Source organism: Anopheles stephensi, chromosome 3 (genome assembly GCF_013141755.1).
Source record: "Anopheles stephensi strain Indian chromosome 3, UCI_ANSTEP_V1.0, whole genome shotgun sequence".
NCBI classification, from domain to species: domain Eukaryota; kingdom Metazoa; phylum Arthropoda; class Insecta; order Diptera; family Culicidae; genus Anopheles; species Anopheles stephensi.
Genome location: NC_050203.1, coordinates 3,973,113 through 3,992,371, shown reverse-complemented (window position 1 = coordinate 3,992,371; position 19,259 = coordinate 3,973,113). Strand labels below are relative to the sequence as shown.

Below are 19,259 nucleotides of genomic sequence, written 5' to 3'. Positions count from 1 at the left end.
CTTGATAAAGAATGATAATTAGCGTTTCTTTCTTATCGCTAAGCTATTATATCACGGCACGTTACCGATGTTGTCTTGATAAAGTTTGCAATCGTTTGGTAGATAATTCGTATCATGGTACTGGATTTATGTAAGTATTTTTGCTGAAGTTATGCTTTTTCCATTAAGGAACACAGCAGTGATGGGGGCGCCTGGTCTCTATAATCGCTTGGATTTGTTTTATTCTAATGGCGCTAATAGCAGATGTGAGATCCCAACCTCCGAACAGGAAAATTCATGATTTTACGCGGCTGGATAAACTTGGCGTGAATGCGGCACTCATGCCCCAAAAAAGCATGCCCATGTTTGTACTCCGCAGTTGTCAACCATATATTTCGATCGTTATCTTCTTTCCAACCTGCACGATCCACCACGGAACACGACACCGGTGATACGCGCCAAACAAAACCCCGAGCCGAGTGACTTAAACCAGAGCACTGCTTCATATAAATCCGACGCTGCAAGACGCGTCCAACACCGTTGTGAGACCAGATAATGCTACTTGCGATAAAAGTTTTGGGCAGGCTGGTGGTAGACCGACCGGTGGAACATCTATCACGAGCCCATGAAGTGATACTAAGTGAATCATCCCCGCTCATAATTGTACCCCATCGAGCGGCCTGCGAAGGGTTGAATCACACACCCTCAGCTTTGACTTGATCGGTACTGGGCTTCAGTTTGATCGATCGCTAGGTACGTACTCGGTGGAGCTCTGCTTCTTCTCGTCTGCCCAAACTCTCGATATTGATTATCCATTTGTTGGTTTTTTGATAAACATAATGCGTCTTTCTCTGCACGCACGGAGCCATGCCATGAAAGAGGTTCGATTATGCATCCGAGGGCTGAACTTGAAATCCTCTAGCAAATAATGATGCACCGTGTGAGACGGAGCATATGCACAGCAGCAGTTTTTGCGTTTTGCGCACAATGTGTCGAATCTTTCCGTCGGCGTATGTTTGCTAATTGCATTGTAAACATCATTTTGCCACTCTATGCGACATACCGCCTAGTTCCCTGCACGAGGCTCGCCGCTAATCAACGATAGCGATCGATCGGCGGCGATAGGTAGGTAGAGCGGTGCAATGGAAAAATGATGATGATGAACAAAATTGTTAGCTGTGAGTGGCCATGGTCTTCAGCAGCTGTGCTGGAGGAGTGTCTACGTGTGTGCGTTTGTTGATGGAGTCTTAAAAGTTTATCAATGTAACACTGTTTGGCGCTTTGATAACCGTTGCCAGACCGCCCGAAGGTAATTGTTGGATGGATTTTTTTTTTATACATTCCAAGCATTTTACATCGCTTAGTAATGGCAGAAGGGGTATTCCCTTCCAACAGTTTGGTGGGGAACGGCATGACCATTGAGCACTTTCTTTGGAGGTCATGTACTGGGAACTCCAGATGCATCGTTGAAAGAAAAAAAAAAGTAAGTCATGGCGCGTGAGTCATTTACAGTATTCAGGTATTCAAAGACAGTATTTATTAGCTTGCGGGGAGTAGAACTTTGCGCCTTGTGGATGATTAGACATGACGTACCGGTGTCGGCCAGAAAGGCCAACAGAACCACACTATTTGCATGGGGTTAGGGCGAGCAACTTCCGGTAGAATAGAATGAAGAAGTCCATGTAGCCAGTCGCTCCACACTCGTTGATTCTTCGCGTGAAGCAGTCTCTCATGCTGTAGATTTCTCTGAAAATTGACAAATTCAAATGTTTTGTTTGTGTTTGTCTAATGGAGTTGAAATGGATTTTGAGAGATGACTTACTCGCACTGCTTTTCGGAATATTGGGAAAATGGGAGGCTTTCCATACTATCGGGAAGCTCGCTCGTACACTCCTCTATCATTGGTGGCAACTCCATCGCGCAGGACCGATACGCTGGTTCGGTGAATTCTACAACAGGATGTAAGGGGAAGCATATACCTGTAGTCTGTTGTGCCTTGTTTGAGAAACCTCTTCATACTTTGCAACAATGCACCACTGTTGGTACACGCCATGTTTAACGCTTCCGGTATGGTAGCCACCACCTGTTCCATGATCTTCACATCCTCCTCATCCAGACACTCTTTCAGCTTAGCTTTAACCGGCGTTAGGCAGGTGACGGATTCATTAATCTGTTCGCAAATTCTACAACGATCACAAAACGAAAAATGGATACAATTTAAGCAGCTAGCCCGGAACTGATCGACACAAAATGTACGCACTTTTCAAACAGTTTCTGCTTTTCCTTCTCCTCCAGCTTCGTGGTGTCCGTTTTCAGCTGCTCCATATTGACGTGCGCCATAAAGCATTTCGGAAGGTCGGTGGAAATGTGTTCCCTCAGCTCGTTGAACGTTCGATCGTCTCCGGTCGTGTTACGACACTGGTCCCGCAGGTCTGCCAGGAACGGTGGACCATCCAGCGTTTCTATATCGGTTGCTTCGGAGGCGTTTTTCGGTAGTGCACTGCATACGGATATTAGCAGCAACAGCACGCTGAACCCTACTTCACTGCATACGAACTTCATTTCGGATGCTGTATTTCACTTTGTCGAGAGCGTACGATCACTTCGTCGAGAGCGTTTAGATCACAGAATGACCACTTGTGGCGTTTGATCTAAATTGATAGAACTGTGATGATGCCCAACACCCAGATTTGTAGTTGCGCTGTGATCCAGGGAACGTCAAGGTTCGTGTACGTGCCCGCCAGTGGGTTTGGTCTGCTACTGAGAACGCTAGCTTCACACTGTCCAGTACCATTAACGCGGGCAGCAGTACGCGACAATCATTATCGAATTAAGGCAAATAACGAGCGACTTAACTCAATCGGCAGGGGCGATGGCACGGGATTGCATTTTTTCCTATTCCACGTACCCCGCACGGTTTTTAAGTACACGATCGCATGCCGCTCTTGTGCGTTGTAGTAATCGAAGTGCATTGTAGTAGCTGTTGAAAAGAGTACAAAATGGCAAAAAGCATGGCGTTACAGGTGAATGGATGCTGCATGACGCTTGTTCTATTGTGAGCAATGGAACAAATAGCAGAGTCACAGTTGCAGGGTGGAAGGTTTTTGCGTTTCGCGTCGAACGGTACGCACCATTAAAGGTCGCTTTGAACAGGGGGCGATACGATATTAAGGTTGGATGATTAGAATAGCCATTTAATAGGAGCCAAAAAAAAAAGAGATTTTGTGCAAATTTGAACACTTTAGTTGGCCCGGGAACATTATTCACGCTAGAGCTAGGTATGTTTAATATACTCACCGTCATGGCTTCCACAACATGACCTGCAAACGAAACATGGCTTTCGACATCCTTTCTAGTCATTGTTGTGGCATTTTGCATATTTCCCACTGAAAAGGTTTACCGCGACTCATGCCATGTTCTGCCAGCCGTGCTCATATCCGTGTACATTCCAAAGTCCAACACCTACCACGGGCATGCCGCGTGGATCCACATGCTGACGACAAAGTTTTGGCAAACTGTCGGCATGTCGGTGGATTCATGTACAAAAAACTCCCTCCCCTAGTGCAAACAACATCTCAATGGGAGTTTCTCCTCGCGGTGTAGACAATCGAGAAAGAAAAAATCCGCCGTACCTGTCTACCTTGATTGGAGCGGCCAAAACGTGTGTGGTGGCTTGTGGTCTTAAAGACTGTTCAAATATCTGCTACGTCATGGTGGATGCGTCATTCGCACCTCGGGCCTGGGTGATCCGCGATGCATGCCGGATGAATTATGTACGGATTTAAGCGGGGCAAAGCTTAAAGATCAATTACCGCTCAATGTGGCTGCGAGTGATCGGCTCTTTTTGTGAATGGGATTTTCGGACGCTGTACAGCAAGCAGAAACGAAACTGTACTGAGTTCGCGAGATCCGTTCAGGAAATTCTGTTTCTGCTTTTCCTTCTCCTCCAGCTTCGTGGTGTCCGTTTTCAGCTGCTCCATATTGACGTGCGCCATAAAGCATTTCGGAAGGTCGGTGGAAATGTGTTCCCTCAGCTCGTTGAACGTTCGATCGTCTCCGGTCGTGTTACGACACTGGTCCCGCAGGTCTGCCAGGAACGGTGGACCATCCAGCGTTTCTATATCGGTTGCTTCGTCCAACACCTACCACGGGCATGCCGCGTGGATCCACATGCTGACGACAAAGTTTTGGCAAACTGTCGGCATGTCGGTGGATTCATGTACAAAAAACTCCCTCCCCTAGTGCAAACAACATCTCAATGGGAGTTTCTCCTCGCGGTGTAGACAATCGAGAAAGAAAAAATCCGCCGTACCTGTCTACCTTGATTGGAGCGGCCAAAACGTGTGTGGTGGCTTGTGGTCTTAAAGACTGTTCAAATATCTGCTACGTCATGGTGGATGCGTCATTCGCACCTCGGGCCTGGGTGATCCGCGATGCATGCCGGATGAATTATGTACGGATTTAAGCGGGGCAAAGCTTAAAGATCAATTACCGCTCAATGTGGCTGCGAGTGATCGGCTCTTTTTGTGAATGGGATTTTCGGACGCTGTACAGCAAGCAGAAACGAAACTGTACTGAGTTCGCGAGATCCGTTCAGGAAATTCCGCTAGTTACCGGTTTTTTTGTTAACTGCAGAAGGAGGAGAACTCGAACAGCCGTTGATGGATGTCTGTAGTTTTGTGGACGCCGTGACCACGACAGGATACAGTGCAGATTGAGTAATAATTTCGCTTCGTTTCGTCATCAACTTCGGTAGGTGGTAGGTTGTCACACGAATGGTTGTTCGAGTGAGGAAAGTGAGACTGAAAGGTATGGAGGGCAGCGATAAGGAAACGGTATTGAGACGTTACCCGAGGGTCTTGTCTGCCGTGAGTACATGTCAGAAAGATGTAACTCTGTCGTCCACGCGGTACGAACTGACCCAATGGCAAATCTTCGTAAGGTCATTGTGCACGGAGGCACGTGCCTTTTAGGAGGAACTCCAAATTGCTGGAACCGGTTTGGATGCGGACGTGAGCAGAAAATCGGTCCGATCGGGTGATGAATCATGTGCCCAATTTTCGCTACAATTTCACCATTTTCTGTCACTTTGAACGATCGCTTACGTGCGAGTTACGATCGTCGGTTTTCACACGTGATGCCGGTCAGGTATGCGAAGACATAAAAAAGTGTGGTGGTCCATTGCCGAAGGTAGCGCTCATTTATTTTCGTTCCGTTTTGGGGCTGTAATTTTTGCACGAGGTAATTTGGATGAAGTTTTCGTAGAACAATCGCGCTCCGTTGGCAAAGACGCCACAGGTCTTCAGCTTCCCCAGCAGACAATCCTTCGCTGTAGCGAGAGCGCTGGCAAAGGTAAGGGAAGAGTCATTAGTTCCTCTGTGCGGCTTGTGTTCACACGCATGTACCATACCTGCAGTTCTCTTCAGTGAGCGTTTTACGATTTACCTCCGGCGTGGCGACCAAATTCTCCGCGGCACAGGTAATGATATACTTGTTAATCTCACGTGTACAGGCGTCATGTTTCTGCTTATCGTACTCTATACCAACGGCAAGCGTAAATAAATAAAAACACAACAGTCGTATTAGACTCGCCAGATGTTCGGAGTAAGGTCAGCCGCTCGCACACCTACCAACATTGGCGCCATTATTTTCGCACAGATACTCCAGAATGTCTGTGAACCAATTTTGCAAGGCTTGAAAGATTTCGTAGCTCTCCTCGGTTACGCATCCCTTTACCATGTCCATGAAGGGATTGAAACATTTGATACCCTCGTACAAATTCGGACAGTGGCTTTGTTTGTTGGATAGGAGAATTGATTACCGGTTACTAAGTTGCTTGGAGGCACCTCTTGCCTTGGTAACCTTACCGGCTTAGAATTTCTTCCTGATTGCCGACATCCATCCGCATCGAGTCCTCGTTCAGCTGCACCACATCCAGCGTGTTTCTGAGACAGCGGCGCACCCCCAGCCAGGAGTTTGTAAATGCCGTCGGTGTGATGCCTTTCAAGTTGCACTGTTGCTGTGCGTAACGCCACAGCCGGGCGTACGAGAAATCCAGCGCATCCGGAGCATCCACTTGGCTGGGATCTTCAGCAGCGTTCACAGCTGTCACAACTGCCACAAAAATCACCAGCGTTTTCGGAAGCATCGTTGAGTCTTGACACAGGTTTGAGGAGCATGCAAACTAATAGGATTGGAAGGTATTTCGGTACTGAAATTCCCAGAACAGGCTACATCTCTGATGTGCCCGGTGGAGTTATTTGTGGTTCGAACCAAACTGTGTGGCAATGATAGTGGGATTCTCGATAACCCTGCTGATCGCAGCTGATCCTCAGTTTGACCAGTTACGCTTACCTCAGTGACCTTATGCGTGCATGTGTGATAAGACGGACACGCGGGGTTTGTTTGTTTTTGGAAACACACCCTGAAAAAGCCAATTTGCCAGCATAATTGTGGCGTCTTGATAACCGTGAGTTTCCTCCCAAAGCAGATCTCTACATTCAATTGCGCAGCTTTCTTTGGGGGGTTGGTTCCCCAGCGTACGGAGGAATGTTTGGTCATTGAAGTGCTAAATTTGGAGTTCATTGAGGTAAATGAACGCACAAGCAATCCTTACGTACGGTATGGTATGCACCACAGCACTGGTAGTATGCAGTGTGGTTCACGCTGTAAGGAAGTTAGCTCACTCGGGCATGACGTCTTTCATTGACGCCGAGAGGAATAGACGTCTGCAAATCCTGACCTATCTCGAATGGAATGTAGTGGAGCATCCTCATGCCAGGCTGCTGTTCCGATCGTGGAATTCAACGCAAAATGGTCGTGTGTACTTAGGCGGTAAACATTAGGATCACTACCATCACACAGCCATATTGGCAAACATTCCGAACAGTACATTTCGTTCGGTAAGTGATGTACTTACCGTTCGTCCGACGGTAGTTTATAACCGCAGACTGTCATAACAGACTAAGAGCGACCACTTAGTGTGCCCGGGTGAGCGGAGATTTCGGTACACGTGTCGTGCTACATCTAATTGTCGTCATTTTGGAGCAGATTTTGCGATTCGATCATTTGTGTTTATTTGTGCGGTTGGGAATAAATACAGCAAAGTTAAGTTCAACATTTGTCTATGTCTAGCGGACAAGATCAGCTACCCGGGCTTACATTTGAGAGAGTTCTTCGGTAGAATCGGTGTGCGTAGATCTGGAATGGATTTGGTTCGCATGTTCTTTAACTATCTTTCAACAGGACGTATCAGGGTCAGGGTGTGTAGATTAGTGTTTGATGGTTTAAGTGTTAAAATAGCTGCATCATAGCGAGTACTGCTCCAGCTGTTTTAAAGGTATGTCTCACATTGGTTTTCAAGAGTCAAGAGAAAGCTAGTGTTCATCATTCCTTTTCCCATTTAACGGTGTGGAGTGCGACGGGTTTACTTAGCCGCCGAACCGTTGTTCGTACCTGCCGCTGGTGGATTCGGCGATGAGCCACGCTTTCGCATTAGGATTGGGGATTTTTTGGGCGACTTCAGCAGGGTAATGCCGTTCTCTCCCTCGGGCGATGGAGATGAACCGCCGGTGGCGGAGTTACGGCGCGACGCCGATAGTCGCATCATGGTGTCAAGGTGGCGGAATCTGCGCGTGTAAAGTGAGAGAGTTATGCATTAGTGTGTTGATGCACTTTTTGGAGATGTGCGATTCGTATGGGCTAGACGATCTTGTGATCGTTATTACCTGAGTGTGACATCATTTTTCGTTCCATCATCGGCGGATGCGAACAGGAATGCCAATGGCCAACTAATCCAGGTGGCCGAGCCGGGAGTCCTGAAGATGTGTGGTGGAGACAACTCTTAGTAGATGAGCGATCAACTTTTGGAGGATGAAATGGGTGATACATACTTGGGTGACTGTACGGTGACCACAGTGCCATCATGCCCGGGTGAGGTTAACTCGGTGGACATACGATGCGGCGTTTGGGCCTTGTTGATGGCCGGGTTGTAGATCTTCGGATCGCTCACCATGCGTACGAAGAACGAACGCTTTTGGGCGAGCGTGTGTGTCTTGCGCCGATCGACGATCTCGCTGACCTCGTCCGCCTGTTCCTTTTCCAGTATTTCCGAGGCAAAGTCCGTAATGACGTCCCATGCATAATCTGGAATCGGGCATCAAAACGAGAATCGATTGGTCGAAAGAAAGGAAACATTTAAACTCAGCTCCTTTTTACCAATATCCTCAACTTTGGCATTTTGCGCAACGGCACAGAACCGTATGACGTACGTATCGTTGACCGAAGCCGGTACCATGTGCAGCTTGCCGGACGCGTTGATGCTGCTGAGCAGCTTCTCATTGATCCGATCCGTTCCCTTCAGCCGGAAGCACACCAGCCCCAGCCTTACGTCGTTACACACCTCGAACCGACTGTCCTTCAGCACGAGCGCCTCGAATCGTTTCGCCAGATCGATGTGATGGCGGATGTACGCCTGCAATCCGGATATACCGTAGCTGCGCAGAACAAACCACAGCTTGAGCGAGCGAAACCGGCGACTCAGCGGTACGCCCCAGTGCCGGTAATCGATCGCGGAATCGGTATAGCCGTGCTGCAGATAAAGCGGATCGACGACCAGCGCCGACGTCAGGCGGATGCGATCGCGCACCCAGAGCGTCGAACAGTCGAAGTTCGTCAGCAGCCACTTGTTCGGGTTGGTGTTGAACGAATCCGCGTACTGGATGCCCTTCAGCAGGTACTTGAGCTCCGGGCAGATGAACGCGTTGCCGGCGTAGGCGGCATCGACGTGCAGCCAAACGCTTGGGAACCGTTGCAGTGCCTCGCCGATCTCGCCCAGATCGTCGAATGCGCACGAACCCGTTGTTCCGAGCGTGGTCGACACGAAGAACGGTATCAAGCCTTGCTGTTCGTCTTCCTCCATTGCCTGGGGATTGGAAGTCGCACGAAATACGGGACAATATTAAGAGTAGGATGAGGAATGGGCTATAGGCTCTAGCCATGCAACCTTGGCAGGTGCAGCTAAGATCTTTCTGTTAAAGTATAAACTCCATGTCATTGTTATGGACAAATTACATGTTGTAGACGTTCGAAAAGTATGCCTTTATGAGCGTTGACTGACGTGCAGCGATGTTTTATTGTGTCGCTGTGCGAAGTAAGGTTCGTGTAGAATTTATTTCTGTGCAGGACAGAATCCTCGTAAAATCTTCGCCGTATTGACTATTCGCCGCCGTACTAGGGCCGTATTGACGCCCTGATGGAAGAGTAGCGATGCTAAGTAAATTTATGATTAAACTGACGGTTTTGCTATTAACCTTTCCGGTTGACCTGATGATGGACTTTGGTTGTGGTTTTTGTTTGTATCGGCACGTATTTATTTCTCATCCCATCGTTTAATGTGCTTTTGATGTGTTTGGGTTATTTTGTAACGTGACATACAGCGAGTAAAAGTTGTCAACAAGACTTTGCTAAAACTCGTTCTACGAAAAGGTTGTCTGGAAACGGCCTATTCAAATGTTTAGGGATCGGATGAGTTTGTGCCCTAAGGCGATGCTAATTTTGCAGCCGTTAATAAATCATCCCTTTGCACTTACAAATAATGTCCAAATTCAAAATCAATGAAACTCAAACCCAGAAGTCTTAGGACAAAAGGCAGCCTCTCTTTAAGTACATTTGATTGAAAGCATACTTTAATCACAATCCTCTCTCCCATTGATCTTTCCTTTCTGTTTTATTTTCCATTCAACATGATTACCCAAAAAAAAAGGCAAATGGATCGGGAGGAGGACTTTGAGATATCAAAACGAGACGCGAAACGACGTGCGGAACCACTCATTAAGCTCGCCTTCTCGGATGGTGTCGTTACCGGGCAGGAAGTGCATAATCAGCGCAATTTTGACGAGGGCTACCGGAAAGGGTTTGCTGCCGGGTTCGAGCATGGTCAGCAACAGGCACGCCGAGTACTGGACGAGCATCGAAAGGCGACGTCGGGAAACTCGGACTGACGCATGCCCGAGTTGTGCTCAATTTTAAGGCACGTTTAATCGATTAAGAGTATAAAATTGTTGCTGTTTCGAAGCATTAAACATAAATATATTCAGCAGAAGAAGAAGGGTAATTGTTGAGATTTTATAATCGGATAGGGGAAAGATAGGACGTTACGTTAGCGTCCTATGAGTCACAACGCCAGTCCCAATGTTTACACCGTACACGCCGCCAATAACATCCCAGCTCCGGCGGCTAGGTTGGGGTGAAGCATTTTCCGAGGACGCGTGAAAACCGATCCAAATTCCACCTTTTGAACATCGCTCCGCTTCTTGTTTACCGTAGCCGGATGGTGTCATGGACACGTTTTTGGATCCGCTGCGTAAGCGCGTTGGGGATGTGTTGCTTCTTCAACCAAATCTCCAAAAAAGGCAGTATTCGCGGCTGTTTCACTCACCTTTATCAGTGTGTCCGCACGCAGGCAACACTTTTCATCCGGTTCTAGGATGCGCAACTTCACGAAGCTAATCATGGCCGCTTTCTCCACGCAGCTGTGCGCTTCCTTCGAGCAGTACGCCATCAGCTTGGACAACAGGTGGCCTTCCTCGACGAACGGGTGCTGCTGCTTCAGATACTTGATGGCTTGGGCCCGAGCGGCCAGCATCGTAACCAGCACGCACTCGGACGCGGACGTCTGGAAAATTGGGATAGCAATTGGGGATACACGTCTAGTAAAACAGCTGGAATAAATAACTTGATTACCTGTATAACGCCACCGCCACGACTGCCTGGCTTAAGGGCAAGGAATGAGTCCGGAAGTCCAATCGCTTTGCCTAGGAGCAGGAGAGACAGAAGCGTCAGATAAACTATTTACTATATTAAATGTCCATTCTTGCAGCGGTGGTTGATTGTCCTTAAGGGATGCATCTAAATTGTGTAGGTACCCTCGTAACTACTTCGCTAATTTGTGTTTATCGAGGTGAGAGTAGTAGATCACGATTCAATTTTAGTTCCTCTTACGCTTCTGGGCACTCAAGGGACAGGCTGTCCGAAATAGGGTTTTCAGAGTGCCATCGACTCGCGGTTTCTTGAAGTGTGACGGGGAAAATGAAAAACTTCCACCACCGCTTAGATCTAATTAAAACGTAATTTATCATCCTCGGAAGACCACCCCGGTTCCGTAAGGCGGGATAATTCCAGTTGGCGTTGGATGATGTTAATGGAGTAACAAGTGGTTAAAATTTCATCATTCTTGTAAACGTCTCCGGGATGTTTTATTTTTCCGGCTCACTCCATGAAAAATGTTGCACCCGTGCGACGCAACAAGTGGAACGTGGAAAGCGTGGCGAGAGCGTGCGCGCCTAGGAGTCGTGAAAGCAAATTGTAATACGCTCTGCTTAACTTTTTGCCACACCGCGCACGGTCGATTTACATTCGGTGCTACTCTATCATCGATTATTTATGGTAATGAGCGGCGAACGGCAGGCGAACGTGTGTCGCTTGCTGGCGTCTCGGTGTCTTTTGATAGCTTGCGGTTCTCGGATCCGCTGGGAAGGAGGCAAGATTTTTGGGCGAACATTCCGAGACGACGGTACCCGATGGTAGTATGTGGTAGGATTCGGTTACTGACGATTGAATGGATTGCTCCCTCTTGGGGTCGTAGGCGTTTACGATCGAAGCCAAGCATCTGTGCGTGAGTTCTATGAATCATGTGCGAAGAATTTCAATTATTTTTCAAATGTACATGTTAATATGAGGATATCTGTGGATGTGATCATAGACGGTGAGCGATGTGGAATAGCTCGGCAGGAAATGGGTGACCTTTGAAGGAGATATTGAGAATGAGATATTTGCTATAAAATGGAGATGGAATTTTAAAACGATACTTCATCACAACATTCAACTTCTAATGGGCCAGTAAGTGGTCTATTTACATAAACCCGATAGCACCGCCCAGCGATTCCCAACGAAGTTGCATGTGTTCCTTATTATTTACCCATAATTTGCCACAAATTAGTAAAACATGTCCAAACAGACTTGTTTGTCGTCGGCCATAAATTGTTTCCACGCCCGTTACAGCCGTTAATCTTCATCCTGCTGACACGCGCTTCTAAAATACCAACGCGAATTCGGCCACGATTTGTTGCTGCTCGTCATCACTTCGGAATCGAATGCTGAAATTGAGAGGTTTGGTGCGAGCGTGTTCGAGGCTGAAGACGGGGTGGCAGCAGTTCTGGTGGTCAATCGTAGTAGGGAGCAGTAGCAGCGAGAAAAAAAAGCTCAATTCAGGGAGTTTGTTTAAATAATTGGTGTCGAATGATGCGAAGGCCCGTACGAGCAACGCAACCTGCACCGGGAGCTATTTTTGGCGCAAAAGTTTGGTCTAAAAATATTCGATTCCTTGCATATACGGCTGGCTGACCTTGCTGAACCTAGCAAGCAAGCCTCCCTGGTCCCGCGCTCGTGGTATCGTGTGTGTTGTTTTACTGACGACGATGGCGGAGTGCGTCGTTTGTGAAATGTGTATGATGTATTTCGATTCGCATGCGTTCGCTTGTGTGGTTTCGAACACACCTCCCTCGTCGAAGCGATCACCGATCGGCCGATTGGCGGGTTACTAAGCATTCGACAGCAACGTCATCCGTCTGCGGACGTCACTCTTCGGCTGTGACGTGTGCCGTACGCCGCCGGCTATCGTTCAACGAAGCGTAATTAAAAACAATAAACGCTTTACAGTAAACGCTTCGATACGATCAGCCACAGCAGCACCATTTGATCTTATTCGCGATCGTTGCGGATTCGTGAGGAGAGGTGCAAAAAGGTCAATTGGTGTATCGGTGGCACGTCAACTTACCCAACCAATCAAGCACGATCGTCTCCAGCTCGGTACAGGCCGGGCTGGCCGCCCAGGAAAACCCGATGCAACCGATCCCATCGCTCAGCATGTCGCCCAGTATCGAGGGGAACGAGTTCCCGGACGGAAAGTACGCATGAAAGCGCGGATGCTGCCAGTGCGTAACGCCCGGCATAATCTTATCCTCCACATCCTGCATGATCTTTTCCCACGGTTCCGGTTCTTCCGGCGCTTCGTCCGGCAGCTGGTGCCGGAGGTAGCCCGGCTCCACGCACGGTGTAACACGCCGCTGCTCGAGCGTTTCCAGATAGTTGCAGATGTACTCGACCATCTCGGTACCGCGGCGTCGGAACTCTTTGCTGTCCATATTGGGTGCTCTAGATGGGCGATTTCGAAATCTGCTGAAAGTAATCAAGCGTCAAAAAGGGACAACACACAGTTCATCCGTAATCTCGCGATTGTTATGGCGTTGTTCCTATGGGACCATGGGTATCGAATTACTGAGATTCTTCCGGAACTGTAAACAGCTAGCGCTGACCGAGCCGTAGTGGTTAGTAATTAATCCTGCCACGATCTGCTACCGAACGATGCTAAAGACCCTATAAAACAATCGACCAACTGGCAACAAGCCTCGATATAGTAGTATGCACATCTGGACGATAGTCACCGACCGGGGGTGCAAGTTCCACGAAACTATAGGACCATTTTATTAGCCGTCTACTGTTACTCAACTAGCCGAATAATCCTGGTGGTTGATGACCGTGGGCCAAACTTGATGGATTTCTATCCGATTCTTCTGAAGCTAGTGCGTCATGGAGAAAACCTGCATTCAATTGTTTAATTATAACTTTTACAACCACATTAGATAGATATGCACTGCTGTGTCTGTGAAGCGCTTAGTCACTGCTTTAGACACTAAACCATAACGTATTCTGGGTCTATTTGGCTTCGAAAGTTGATCACTGTTTTAGTTTTACTCAATGTAATGCTGATTATACTATGGAAATAGTCTTATCAATTTAAAAACTTGACACATTTTAATATTTTTGATCTAATATTTTTCTTATTAATATACTTCCTTTAGTTTGTTACATAAAATATCTTCTATTTCAATTAAACTGTTGAAGCTTACTGACTTCTTCTACATTCAGGCATTACTCTTACACATATCGATGTGCCGTGTTATATTTATTCTTCTAATGCCACTGTTTTAGTTTCTTAAACTACATATATACTAGATTATTTATCTGTAAACTCTTCACTTCACAATTCAAATTCACAGTTAAGAGCCTAAAGTTCACGTACCACACACAGGGCGTTTTTGGTAAATAAATGCACTTGCAACGCTTCACTACCACTTCACTGCCACGGAATTGAGCGCATAGAACGCCGTTAGTAAACCGCTAATGAACCTGGAGCACTGAAGCTTCCGATCAGTGGTTTTTGTTGAAGCCCACCTAGAATTCACTTCTGGGCTACTGCTGTAGGGATCTGCTGCGTTAGGATCCTTTTACCGGACTGCTGAACCGAACGCTTCGACTTCCCGCTGGTAACTGAGCCGTTTGCCGTTCTGTCGGTCAGGCTAGATCCTTTTTGCTCTTTGGTGGTTTTTCATCCCCACAAGGCTTTTTTCTCCTTTCCTGCCCATCATCATCATCATCATCGTGCTGATGGGCTCTCGCGGAAATGCAAGATTGGCGCTGTGGAGTCGAAAGGATTCTAGCAACCTCTCTCTATCCATCACCGCCACTACCCGGCACAGTGCTCGGTGTTAGACTATGTAATGGGAAAGGATAATGCGAAACGCATTCTAATTGTGAAACACTTCGGGCGGGCGGGCCAGAAAAAACGAAATGGAGCTATCGCTCGGTGGCTCGCTCGTAGGTTCCTTTCGCTCCATCGGCGTCCACGACGGAGCAGCTGGAAGGTTTTGAGCACGGTTCGAAACGGCGCCACATTCCAGCGCGTAGCACATTCTGGTGTTTGAAGCTTGGCACATACGGACGACGCGCGCAACAGTCCGCCGTTTTTCGGGTTGAGGGATAAAAACGGGAATGCATTCCAGCACCCTTTTACCAATCGGACGGACGGAAACCAATATCGACCTGGTCTTGCTCTATTCCACCACTCAGCTTACTGTGGGAGCATTGGCAAGCGATGATTCTTCCAATCGAACCTTTGCGTGAGAGATATTTATCCGTTGTGTCGTGTGACAGTAAAGCATAATAAAAAGGGTTGCAGTAAACCTGTACATTCAGCACCTTCTCCCCCCCCCCCCAAAACACCTGCGACGATCAATGGAAAATAGCCTTCTCATCGGATTCTAGTGCTGAGTTCTTTGATCCTTGCTGCTTGCACGCTGACGTCATTATAGTCCTTGGGCGAGCAAGGAAGAAAGTGTGAGGATACTTAGCCTCACCGGATAGGACCCTAACAGTACGCAGACGCGTAGGACGCTTTGGTCGCGTAGGAGAACTTTAGTAGAAAGAGTTTGCCGATCTATCTCTTTCTCGTACCCATCTCGCTTCGTCTAATGAATGGAATGTGATTTTATGCTGCACGCCGTTAGCGATAATGCGGTTCTGCTCGGTGTGAATGCATGATTTTCGCTGCGGTAGATGGCCTTTGCCGGTAGCTTCGTGTAACAGTTGTGTGCAATCTGCAACCTGTTGATTGTTGCAGTGGAAAGATGTGAACTACGGTTTGTAATAGAATGTGCTTCTGATAGGTTAACAAATAAACCACGCCGATTAAGAATGTATTAGTCAAATTGCATACATTTAGGCGTAAATTTAGTAATAAAGTGTACTGAAAAACAGCTTCCGTTTTAAAACGCCTAAAACTATGCAATCCTGCTTTTTTTTTATTTTGCTGTTCAATAATGTTCACCAACGAACCCTGACGCAGATTCAGTTTCGAAATGCGAAGAGAAAGTTAGCCGGCTTAATTAAAATCGTCTTCCCGGTACGGTAGACACGTTGAGGGGGGGGATCCTGTAGAACCAACTTTTTTCGGGCGGTCAATGCGGCACATCGTTCGTTCCCGCATTACAACGGCCCCCTTTGTTTTGCGACCTTTTTACAACACGTGGCAGAAATGCATTCGCGCTGCCACGAGACACATGCTGAAAAACAAAAATCGACATGATTGCGGTTCAAACCATCCCCCGCTAGACACGTTCCACGTTATTTACATCGAATCAATTAACTTTCAATCACCGGGTCTCGCCAATTCAACACTTAACCTCGGGGGGAGTGTGTCCCACAAGCCCCGTTGCTGCCCGTAAATCTTGTAGCCCGCGGATGGGTGAAGCTTATTGGTAAAATTTCCCAAACCCCACACTGTGAGTTCTTTTTAATGGATGTGTGAACACTCATTAAAACACACACGCACATAACGAGATAGGGATGGGGATTGATTGGTCATGTTTTGCATGGAGTGATTTTTTTTCTGTATATTGATACAGATTAACGTGAAAATGGGTTCATAACAAAAAGGCAGCGAGAACAAAAGATGGTCGATCGGTTGGGAAATTAAAATTTCTGCTCTTTATTATCGTTCATAATTATCGTTGAGGGGAGAAAATTACACTTATTATTGATAGTTAATTACAGCCATCAATCTTGATCCGCGTTGAATGGTTGTGGCACGTGGCATGTTTGGAAAGGGAAATGATTTTATACTGAATTCCATCAAAGCGTTGTTACTGCCGAAAGCGTTCTTCGTCTATGTTTCATTTAAGTTACTCCTTTAGCTCGATGTATCCTTCCCGATATTACAACAGTATTCTGGCTTCCTTCATCAGCTAGAAGAAAACGGCGACAGACGTCACAGGACTCTTCCTGACACGATATCAACTTGTCGAAATTTCCCAAGGCAAGCCTCAAGTTTGGGATCATTCTCAGCAATGTCTATGTGTGAAAATATTAAACCTCACACATTGTAGTACAATTATGAGCGGGAAGGATGCCTTTTACCAACTTGCCTATAGACTGATTTCAATCCAAACGTCCTATCGTCCCGGCACTCTATGCGCCGTCTTGCCAATAGCGGTCGCTGCGCCCCATATGACAGCAAACCCCAGCAATGAAGAATGGTGCGAGATATTTCTGAATGAAATTCTTTCACGCCTTTGGCATAACTTTGACGAAGAGTGCCGGGGAGCAGTAGGAAGCCGCGACGAAAGTTCGAACAGCGCAACGCATATCGGACTGGAATAACCGAACCCGACAGAGCCACAGATCCCACCTCCGCTGCTGTATGAATATAAAGAGAGAACCCAGGCAAAAAATACGAACCACGCAGCACAACAATGGTACAGCCACCCGATTACACGCGCGTTGTTCCTTCATCAACCCGACCCGGATCGGGAAATGCTATCGTCCTGTGTGCGGCTCGAAGCGAATATGATGAAAGTTGTCGATGGGAAAATTAATTCATCCACCAGCCAAGTGCAGCACCAACGCCTCGCAACCGTCCACTCTCAACGTGACGGAGCATCGCGTCCGGGATCGATTTCGAGATCCTGGTGACCGCAATTGCAAGCAAAGGAAAAAACGAGTAAAATGGAAAACCGAAAAGCGATATCAATGGGAGGCGCGATTTCACTATGATAAGCGATAAGGTTCGGGTTTGATGGAAAATTGTGTTTGGCGTATTCGTCACACATACCCAGTTTTCCGGTTCGTTTTTTCCCCTTTTTCCAACTGCGGGGTACAAGAATAATTTATTTCCTTTTATACGAGCACAAGAAAGCTGTACGAACATCGATCGAGGTCGTGGGAAAACTCTTACAACACCGCCTTTGTACCTCCTTGCTCTATGCTTTGTGGTGTGGTGTGTTGTCAGCCACAGTCAAGACGCGTCAACGCGTTGAAGATGTTGGTGTCAATTGCTCAAGCAAAGAGGGAAAATCATATTGCTGCTTGGCTGTTAATTTTTATCCTTACTCGGTTCGCTTGAGAGATGAAGACGATTGAGTGTTCGGGTTCTGTGAGGCTGTGGCTGTGGATCAATTAAATTACGCATCAACTGCAAGAACACTTGTGCTGGTGCCTGCTCGGATGGAGTGTCCTTCGAGTGTGGCGTAAACGTGTGGGCAAGAAAATGGAAGTAAATGGTCAGTAAGATTACTATAATGATGTTTACCACTGTTCAAGGGTTCGTCGGATGGAATCAGAATGTCATTAGCGGGTTCGGGTTTAAGTATAAGAGAATGGAGAACTTAATTCTTGACGCTTGGTCTCCAGGAAGTTATACTAAAAGTATTGGAAGAATCTAGGTTTTTTTAACGACGCCAAGGTATTGGTCAGACGTAAATTGAACTCTAACAGTGGTAAAATGGCCCTTTAAAAAGTTGAGCAGCTCGTACTAAACAATATTTTCATGAGTCCCACCATTTTAAGAACCTCATGTTACATTGGTGGATGGGAACTTAGTTTACTTAGTCCTTAGCTGGGAATCGAAAATTGGTTGTCCTTCTTTCTGTGACCAAATAAGGGTCGAAATGAAATTGCCCAATTGATGGAACTTTCTGTTACCCATCATTCCTCCTTCGGCCTCCCTAGTTGCAGAGGCGTTAGAATTGAATAATCCAATCGAGCTCCATTGCGGTAAAATTGAATCAGCAGACGAAGAGAAATTAAGTCTTCGTTCAGCTGTCTCCGGAGCTGCTCTGAGTTGGCTTCGATCAATTTGCTCGCAATGACGCAAAAAGGACAATGGTGCTTGCACGTCATCACATTTGTTTGTTTAAAGACGAAAGTTAACCGTTTTGAATGAATTCATTTAAACCCGCTGCTGTATCTTCAATGTGAAGCAATTTTTTTCCTTCTTCTCCCCGATTAACGTTCAACGACATTCGTCCATCACCGCTTCACGGTGTGAAAGGGTTCATCAGCAGCATTGACCGCTTTGCTGGAATGTAGAAAACATTCCTCGTAACATTCCAACAGTCCACACTCCGATGACGCCCGGATACGACGGATGTGTCGGTGGACCAATTGTCGCTACCGGCTTTCAATCGATCGAGCTCGTCTCCGATACCGCCGCCGGAGGTTGTTGTGATGGTTGTGAAGCTTTTGGGTTTTTAATGGCCGACGATTTTCTGTTTTCCCCTTTTTCCATTTCAGGACAAAAATGATGCACTACAACAAGGGCAAGAACGTGGAGGAGGAAATGTCACATGACCAGTTTCCGGCTGGTGTGCTACCGGACCAGTTTCTCTGGATGCAGGTGAAGGGCGGTTCGGCGGTAATGAATCTGGTCGAGCATGCGAAAAAGGCGCTGGAGGACGGTACGTATCGTACGGTGGTGTGGAGCGGTTCGGATGGTGGAGTTGGCAAGACGATAAGCTGTGCGGAGATAATGAAGCGACACTTTGAGCTGCACCAGGTCACGCGGATTTGCTTCAAAACGTGCGTAATTTATGGCGAGAAAAACAATG

At 47.1% G+C, this 19,259-nt stretch overlaps 4 protein-coding genes across 9 annotated transcripts in view; 1 reads left to right on the top strand and 3 right to left on the bottom strand.

Annotated features, from left to right (window-relative positions):
* Nucleotides 1–19,259, top strand: part of LOC118510597 (ribonuclease P protein subunit p25-like protein) — a 28,831-nt gene that overhangs the window by 8,873 nt on the left and 699 nt on the right. Inside the window, exons 1-2 of one of the 2 annotated variants that reach the window (XM_036052603.1) lie at nucleotides 18,709–18,870; nucleotides 18,946–19,230. In XM_036052603.1, the coding sequence (XP_035908496.1) occupies nucleotides 18,800–18,870; nucleotides 18,946–19,230 (356 nt within the window). In that variant the 5' untranslated portion in view covers nucleotides 18,709–18,799. Of the gene's footprint in view, nucleotides 1–18,708; nucleotides 18,871–18,945; nucleotides 19,231–19,259 lie in introns of those variants that run through there. The other variant, XM_036052604.1, reaches the window with a different exon arrangement.
* On the bottom strand, nucleotides 1,485–2,761 carry LOC118510598. The gene is made up of 4 exons (XM_036052605.1): nucleotides 2,240–2,761; nucleotides 1,999–2,162; nucleotides 1,802–1,928; nucleotides 1,485–1,725 (listed from the first exon to the last, which is right to left on the bottom strand). The coding sequence occupies exons 1-4, from the start codon at nucleotides 2,539–2,541 to the stop codon at nucleotides 1,605–1,607; spliced, it is 714 nt and encodes a 237-aa protein (XP_035908498.1). The 5' UTR covers nucleotides 2,542–2,761; the 3' UTR covers nucleotides 1,485–1,604.
* Nucleotides 5,157–6,683, bottom strand: LOC118510599. The gene is made up of 4 exons (XM_036052606.1): nucleotides 5,847–6,683; nucleotides 5,610–5,770; nucleotides 5,390–5,516; nucleotides 5,157–5,322 (listed from the first exon to the last, which is right to left on the bottom strand). The coding sequence occupies exons 1-4, from the start codon at nucleotides 6,125–6,127 to the stop codon at nucleotides 5,181–5,183; spliced, it is 711 nt and encodes a 236-aa protein (XP_035908499.1). The 5' UTR covers nucleotides 6,128–6,683; the 3' UTR covers nucleotides 5,157–5,180.
* On the bottom strand, nucleotides 6,943–14,533 carry LOC118510594 (aromatic-L-amino-acid decarboxylase). 5 transcript variants are annotated; one of them, XM_036052599.1, is made up of 9 exons: nucleotides 14,272–14,359; nucleotides 14,120–14,176; nucleotides 12,815–13,215; nucleotides 10,723–10,793; nucleotides 10,418–10,654; nucleotides 8,197–8,902; nucleotides 7,872–8,124; nucleotides 7,707–7,796; nucleotides 6,943–7,607 (listed from the first exon to the last, which is right to left on the bottom strand). In XM_036052599.1, the coding sequence occupies exons 3-9, from the start codon at nucleotides 13,179–13,181 to the stop codon at nucleotides 7,406–7,408; spliced, it is 1,926 nt and encodes a 641-aa protein (XP_035908492.1). In that variant the 5' UTR covers nucleotides 13,182–13,215; nucleotides 14,120–14,176; nucleotides 14,272–14,359; the 3' UTR covers nucleotides 6,943–7,405. The 5 variants fall into 5 exon arrangements, with proteins under 5 accessions (XP_035908492.1, XP_035908489.1, XP_035908491.1 ...); XM_036052596.1 differs by having other exon boundaries at nucleotides 12,815–13,212; XM_036052598.1 differs by lacking the exon at nucleotides 14,120–14,176 and having other exon boundaries at nucleotides 12,815–13,212; nucleotides 14,227–14,533.